Below are 8,147 nucleotides of genomic sequence, written 5' to 3'. Positions count from 1 at the left end.
AATAATGCTTGTCTGACACGTATTCTGTCCAGAGGGTCCATTGTCACTCACTAGAGCTGTTTTCATATGAAACAACACTGTTTTCAGTCAGCATCTGTTTCCCCTTATCATACAAGAGAACCAATGCTTTATCGCCTCTTTATATTCTCTTTATTGAATTGCGCTCAACATTTTTAACCAAGAAGGACAGTATTGGAACAACAGACTATAGCAGTCATTTACACTGTTATGCCTGTTTAAACCTTTCCTCACTGTAGGTTCCTTCAGTTTGAATTTTTATCTAAGAAAGGATCTAATGTGATGTAATGGATTAAGCATCAAAATTCCCACACAGCTCTGCACAAAACAAAACATCTATACTTAATGTAACATCCATGCTTCTTAATTTTAATTCATGACTCACAAAAACTGTGTGGTTTGTCTCATGGTCAGCTCTGAGCTTTGAGGTCTGGTTGTCGTGCAGCACAGCCTCTCAGCTGAAATGCTGTGGTAAAGAAAACCCAGCTGTGATGTTTCAGGCAAAAAACAAACTATATTCAGGGTTCACATTGTTTATTTCACAGCAGATTCACAAACGAAAGAGGAACGCAAACAATTTTACGCTTTTACTTTTATCAGCACACATGAAAAAATCCAAGCAAGTTACATAAAGCTTATGAAGCTGCATTTGTGTACACAATATTACATTTCACACAATTTATGAGGTGAAACAGTTACTCATTCAGTTAGAAAGATTAGACAATATCATGAGGACAGTGAAATGACAGATTCATGTAAAACTCAACACTCAGATTCTGTGTTTTGAAAGATAACTTGTTTTCTCTTCATGTAGTCAAAAGACAAATGTCTGTTAGTACATTATAGTGTTGTTTCTATTAAAATCTTTCTCTCCCTTCAGTCTGGGAAAAAAATAAAAAATGACTTTTTACACTTTACTGGAGCTTGACAAAGCAAATTAAAGCAAACACAAAGACTGAAATCCGCAGCAATACTTAAAATACAACAAGGTTTTTAAAAATGACTTCTGTCGTTTCACATGCAAGAAGAGGATTATGGCGACTCACCAGCTCTGTGACATGACAGAATCGGAATGTTAAGAAGACCAGGTGAGCTGTAAGTACACTGAAACGTGATTGACAGTTCGGTCCCTGCTCCTGTCAACAGAAAAGCCTGCAAACACTTTTCTGCTCAAGCAAGTCGTGATTGATCTACATGTTGGACTCACAGTGAGTGCGCTTGTCATTCTCAAAATCACTGTCCTGTGAGATGAGCTTGTAAGGTTTCTTCCTCTCCTTCTCCTCCAATACAGCGTTTCCCATCTCCACATCTTTGCTGCGAAGTTCATGTCGGGACAGGAACTCAATGATGCCGGCTCCAATCGAGTCTCCCAAAACATTGGTGGTGGTACGGAGGCGGTCCCTGTAGCCGAGAACAAAGATTAACCTGACCCATTAAAATCAAAACTAAAACCCAGATGACTGGCCAATGTATCAACCAAGCAAACAAAAAAAAAGTAGTGATATAAAAAACTAAAATAACAACCCACAGAACTACAAAACCAGAAAATAAGCCACCGACACGAAAAATCAAATGACCGATCAACCAACTACCAATTAATCCAAGAGTAAGTCAACAAGCAAAACTACAGACAGACTCAACAATCACCTGACCAAGCCATACAACCGTTCTCCAGGATCTTTTAAACCTATCTTAGGATTGATGCAGCAAAAATGGCAAGAGGTTCAAGAGTTTGACTACAAAGTTGCAGTAAAAGTTGTGATATGTTAGAATTTTCAGCTACAGCCGACTGGATGACTTGCAAATTTGAAACCAGTTTTGTTTTTCCAGTGTGTTGAGGAGTAATTCTAATATTTCCACAAGAAATGCAAAGCATGGCATGATAAACACACACCCATGGTAAAAACACATACACACATACATTGTAGACTTACACAAACATGGTAAACACAAACATGGAAAACTCCCACAAATGGTAAACTCACCCACATGGTAAACTCAAACACATGGTAAACACACACACACAGTAAACTAACACATAGTAAACTCACAAATGGTAAACTCACACGTAGTAAACTCACACACATGGTAAACTCACACACATGGTTAATTCACACACGGTAAACTCACTCACCTTTCTTTTCACAAACATGCTAAATTATTACACCTGGTAAACTAACACATGGTAAATTCACAAATGGTAAACTCACAAAAATGGTAAACACACACACCTTTTTTTTCCCGCAAACATGGTTAATTCAAACACATGGTAAATTCACAAACATGATAAACTCCCACATGGTAAATTTACACACATGGTAAACTCACATACGGTAAACTCACACACATTTCTTTTCACAAACATGGTAAATTCACACACACGGTAAACTCACACATGGTGAACTCACACACGTGGCAAATTCACCCACATGGTAAATTCACACGCATGGTAAACTCACACACATGGTAAATTCGCACACAGTAAATTCACATGCATGGTAAACTCACACACATGGTAAACTCACACATATGGTAAATTCACCTACATGGTAAACTCCCACAAGGTAAACTCACACATGGGGGCGACTGTGGTGCAGTGGAAGAGTAGTCAACCTCTGATTGGAAACTGCAGGGTTCGATTCTCGCCCCGCCCGCCAATGTGTCGAAGTTTCCTTAGGCAAGACAGCTGACCCCAGCTTGCCTCTAGTGGAAGGTTGGTGTTTGGCTGCAGAGCTGCCATGATTGTATATGAATGGGTGAATGTGACTGTATGGCGCTTTGAGCCTTCCAGGAAGGTAGAAGGGGGCTATATAAGTGTACACCATTTATCATTTTACCATGGTAGACTCACGCACAAAATAAATTAACACACATGCCTGCAGTCTACTTGTCTGAGCCTTTAACATGACTTGCAGAGATGGTTTGACTGGTGGAACCTGTGTTATGACTGTGCTATCCAGAATACAGTGATAGAAAATGAGAGTAAAACTGTTTTTCTCTTCCTATGAGGAAATTCCCAGTGAAACACATCTCTAACAGACATTCATATTTGGCTCATCCTAGTTAAAAGAGAAGTGTTTCCTTTATTACCCCAGTTAGCTGGGTAATTTCTGGTAAGGGTACTCTAATTGAAATGTTTAATTTGGGAAACCTAATTATGTTTCTATGTTGAAACTCTTTGTAAAAACATTGGGTATAGAGGGATAGATGTAGCGCAGGACTCCAGGGAGGCTGGGGAAGTGTGCCACCAGGACACAGAGTTGTTCCCGACCTTTGAGACGACACACGTCGCACAACACCTTTAACATCAAATAGGACACTTACAAGAACCAGTCAACAGCAATGATGAGAGTGATGTCATCAGTGGGCAGTCCAACAGAGGTCAGAACAATCACCATGGTGACCAGTCCCGCCTGAGGGATGCCAGCAGCCCCAATGCTGGCTGCAGTAGCTGTAATGCTTTACGTTAAGGACAGACATGTCAAACACTGACTTGTGAGCCTTCTTCAGAACAAGTTCTCTCATTCTCACCTGATGGTGATGATCTGACCAAAGTTCATCTCCATGTTGTTGACCTGAGCGATAAAGATAGCTGCCAATGCCTCGTATAAAGCAGTTCCGTCCATGTTTATGGTGGCCCCAACAGGAAGCACGAAACGTGTGATTCTTTTGTCAATCTTGTTGTTTTCCTCTAGACATTTGAAGGTGACCGGGAGTGTTGCAGAGCTGAGGAACAGGGGAACAGGTTTGCAAAATCCCATCATTTCTCACTGTCAAGTACACTATAGAAAACATGAACGTCAAAACATAAAAAACTGTCCCAAAATAATAGACTCAAAACTGTCTCAGGTTAGCCATTAGAGCTTTGTTGGGCCATTAATGATATACTATGTCTACACTGTGCTCAGAAACAAGTGTTCAAGCAACCATTTCCAATGAAAAGTCTATTTAAACACGTTAATATAAGTGATTTTATCTTCCTAGTTTAAAACCTTTTCAGTCGCCCATGGCTACACATGTGTAATTTTTCAGGCTCTACACACAAAACACAAGGCTATTGAACGCGAGCTGACAGTTAAACCGGGTAAGGTTTGACCAATAAGGGACTTGGATTTGATAGTCATGTATAGGTAACATCTTTTCAAAACATTGAAGTACTAACCGTTTAAGATTATGAGATTATGTTGCAATGCAGGAAGTAAGATTCTTTTAAAAATATCATTTTAAGTTACGTGAAAACATTTAGCAACACAACAATTCTAAAGTAATGAAGAACTAAGTTTTCTCTAATGAAAATATCCATCCATCCATCCATCCATCCATCCATCCATCCATCCATCCATCCATGCATCCATCCATCCATCCATCCATCCATCCACAGTTTTTCCCTAATTCTGCTCAGAGGACATGCTGTGGCATTGGGGGTCTTAAGCTGCTTAGCCTTGTGAACCAACTTTAATCACGATAGTTGTTGCTACTTACCTGGATGAGGTTCCCAAGGCGGTTACCAAAGCTTGGAGCAGTCCAGCAATAAACACAAAGGGGTTCTGTCGAGTGATGACAAAATAGAGCATGGGCAGAATCAAAACGGCATGAATCATCAAGCCGATGATGACCGTGATGGTGTACATGCCCAGCTGACCGCCCATTTGGGTGAGGTCATCCATCTCAACTATCTTTCCCGCAATCAGGAACAGGATACCAATAGGAGCGTACCTGAAAGGAGAAAAGGAGCCTTACTGCTCGGTGTGACAGTGATTTTGACTTGATTAACTCTAACTTAGGTCAGATCAGTTTTACCACATGATGATGGCTACCAGCTGCATGATGGCTTCATTCAGGCCGTCGAAGAATTCTCTGAGTAGCTGGCCCTGCTCTTTCATGTTCCCAATGATTAGACCAAAGCACATAGAAAAGACCACCAGCCCGAGAGCGTTGAGTCCATTGACCTGACCGGGGATTGGAATCATCTCCTCCCTGGTGATCTCCATGACCTCCTGAGTGTTGTTGGTTGAGTTGAAGAATGTATCATTGATGGTCACCGTCAAGTGGACCGTTCGCTTCCCATATTTGGTTTTAAACTGTTAAGAATACAAGATTCAGTACATTTAAAGGGCCTCCATCCTGCTTTTCTTAAGCGTTTCAGAGTAAACTATATCCATGTTTATGATAATATAATATTGTCTATGATCTTAAAATTTCGTGTCCTGCAAAGATTTGCCCTTTTTTTCACCCGCAGACAGTCCGTACCCACCCATGGGGCAGCTGTGACTAAGGCTTAATGGTAATTTAGGGTCAGTTTTCTGGACGTCATTCGCTGTTAGTTGGTTTCAGTGTTTCTGTGGTGTAATGCTTACCTGCTGGGTGCAAGCTTGGACCAAGTTGGGAGGGAACATGTTTCTGAAAAGAGAGGGTGGAATTACTGTCACCATCTCAACCTCAAATGCTGTCGTCTTCCAGAATACCTGATCAGATCCAGGAAAGCATCCGCGGGGCTGATTTGTTCAATGGTCTGCTGCTTTCCAAACTCTGCTTTGGAGCCCTTTCCTGGGTGGATGATGAGCACGATTAGTATGCCGATGAAGACTGCAATGATGGTTGTGGTCATATAGTAAATCACAGCTCTCATGCCCATCTTCCCAGATGCTTTACTGTCCAAAGCTGCCATTCCTGTTGGAGAAAGAAGACAACAATAATGCAAAAGAGAAATAATGAGCTGCAGCCACCGAAAGGCTCAAAGTACTGAAGAGGTTAAGGGCAGACAAAGTTACAACAATCTCTTTTGTTACTGTGTATGACAAAAAAATATGAGTCCATGAAACACAGCACAGGAAGAAAGTTTGGCCAACATGGCCTTCTTCCTGAGTGATGACATCATACTGTAAAATCTTTCAACCAATCATAAGCCTCTGCCTCTTCTCTAAATTTGATTGTGGTCTGTCTATGTCTTAATCTAACCCTGCAGATCTCAATAGTCTGGTCCAGGTTTCTGTTCTCTACTCTTAAACTAAACCTTTGGTGTTACTATGACAGCTAAAAGGGTGCGGTGGCGGAGCTGACCTGTAATCAGACTTGAGACGAGCAACGGCAGGACGAGCATCTGCAGCATCCTCATCAGCACCTCTCCAGGAAAAGAGAAGTACTTGACCTCCCGGTAGCTCATCTTGTAGGGGCGCAGTGAAAATCCAAGAATGACCCCTGATGATGAAAGAAGAGTTCATGGGTTGCATGGACCAGGCTCTTACCTGAGGAAGACTAGAATGCTTCATCTCACTCACCAAGAACAACTGCTGCCACTGTGAAGAGCACAAAGGCGTTCTTCTTGAAGAACGCCTGGACATCTTCTTTGGAGATCTCCTCCACTTTCCTCTTGGCCTTCATTGCCCGGATGTGGATTCCTTCCCTGATGCGCTGCATCCTGATGGACGGTTGTTGTTTCGTCGATCAAATATCAGTCCCTCCTTTTGATGCTTCCAGATAGATGCTGCTGAAGTACATAGAAATTACAACAAAACCATAACTGATGGGGAACAGCATTGTGACGATGGAGATGATGATGTTTGGAGGAACCAAAACACCAAAGGTGTCTCCCTGCTGGGACTGTTTCCTCACAGTGTTTAACCAAAGGTTCCTGTTTTTCCGTTTGGTTGGAGAACACACTCTGTCAATCTGATCTGGACGTTTTACTTTTTTCACTGCTCCAATGTTGATTCAGTACTGTTGGTCACTTTTGGACCTCTTCAGAACCAGAGCGTTCACATTGATTCCGTATTTGGGTTTTCTTGTGTGTTTAAGCAGAAAACAAGCAAAACATGGAGGACAGGAAAACCTAGACAAAGATGGTTCTGCAGAAACCATCCACCAACCAACCAAAACAAACAATCCATCTGGCAGCTTTTGTTCTGTAACTGTTTGATCTTCATCGTCTCGTCATCATCCCCTGCTGAGTTCTTTCTTTGGAGGTTCTTTAAGGTGTAAAGAAGTTTGTCTGAAGTCAAAGCAGAAGAACAGACCTCCACCTCAGTCTGGATCAGAATCGTGAAGGTCTGCCTGATCTTTTCCTGATCTTATGAGGAAGTAGGTTGTTTTGTTTTCTTGTCTCACAATCAACATGTCAGGACTCAAACATGAGCCACAGATGAAGAGCAAAATCCACCCTCGTCTTCATTTGCAGAGCTGCAGCCGTCCCTCCTCCTTTAAGAGCATCTTCTCATCCTCACTGTGATTCTCTTTGAATTCTTGTTGTTTTTGAACCAGATCAGCATTTCTGAGGAACGCCCTCAGTTAAAGTAATCTGAGAGTTTTTTTTTAGTTACACAGGAAAAAAATACTTTCCTCTGAACTGGGAGTGATCGTACTTCTACCTAATTCCCTTAAAATAACTACTCTTTAACATGTATTCTGACTACTTTTCCATGACAGCAGATCCCAGGAGTTTCAGGGTCAGACGTACCTGTCCGGCTGCCACTGATCCTCAGATGGAGGTGTTGGTGGGGGAGGGGCAGGCTGGCTGCTGGAGGATGGATGAGGATGCTGAAGATGCTGAAGCTTCAGCGGAACTTCTGAGATTGAGCAGCAGAGAGCAGAAGCTTCTGCAGTCAGGAGAAGTGGGAGGAGGCTCATCCACAGGAGGAGGAGGAGGAGGGAGGTCCCATACAGACACTTCTCCCAGCTTTCAAATTAAAAGACTTCCCAGGATGATGTTTCCTTCCTCTTCATCCTCGTTCTCCTTCCGTCTTTCCATCATTTTTGTGCTGTTTTCCTGCAGAATGTCACCCTGCTGTAAATGAAGGCTGAAGTCAGACTCACCGTCTCCATGGGGACGTGTCACAGTTTGACTCCAGAGAGGATTCAGACGCTTCAATTAGCCGGGCCAAGTGGAGCTGGAGCTGGAATGAGTGACCTGACTGTGTGGAGAAATAATCTCCAGTGAGCTGAACACAATTGCAAGGAAAGCTCCTTAAACAGGTCAGAGTGTTTCACAAACATCTCAGCATCCAAGTGTTGAAGGGTCCAGATTGTGCCTTCTGCGCTGCAGCTCATGCAGGATCCTGCTCGGCTCCTTCTGAATCTGCAGCTGACATGTCACTTCCTCATATCTGGGAGCAATCTTCAAAATAATGAAGACC

At 42.4% G+C, this 8,147-nt stretch overlaps 1 protein-coding gene across 2 annotated transcripts; it reads right to left on the bottom strand.

Moving 5' to 3' along the window:
• Nucleotides 1–535: 535 nt before the first annotated feature.
• slc1a3 (solute carrier family 1 member 3) lies at nucleotides 536–7,926 on the bottom strand. Of its 2 annotated transcripts, none has more exons than XM_011482079.2 (10): nucleotides 7,472–7,926; nucleotides 6,297–6,502; nucleotides 6,079–6,216; nucleotides 5,484–5,688; nucleotides 5,376–5,418; nucleotides 4,819–5,099; nucleotides 4,501–4,734; nucleotides 3,550–3,744; nucleotides 3,343–3,477; nucleotides 536–1,419 (listed from the first exon to the last, which is right to left on the bottom strand). In XM_011482079.2, exons 2-10 carry the CDS (start codon nucleotides 6,433–6,435, stop codon nucleotides 1,209–1,211), a joined length of 1,581 nt encoding a protein of 526 aa, XP_011480381.1. In that variant the 5' UTR covers nucleotides 6,436–6,502; nucleotides 7,472–7,926; the 3' UTR covers nucleotides 536–1,208. The 2 variants fall into 2 exon arrangements, with proteins under 2 accessions (XP_011480381.1, XP_020563541.1); XM_020707882.2 differs by having other exon boundaries at nucleotides 6,297–6,505; nucleotides 7,472–7,745.
• Between the last annotated feature and the right edge of the window lie 221 nt (nucleotides 7,927–8,147).

The sequence above is a fragment of the Oryzias latipes genome, chromosome 12 (genome assembly GCF_002234675.1).
Source record: "Oryzias latipes chromosome 12, ASM223467v1".
Classification (NCBI taxonomy): Eukaryota; Metazoa; Chordata; class Actinopteri; order Beloniformes; family Adrianichthyidae; genus Oryzias; species Oryzias latipes.
The sequence above is the reverse complement of the archived record's forward strand: the minus strand, read 5'-3'. Positions and strand labels throughout refer to the sequence as shown.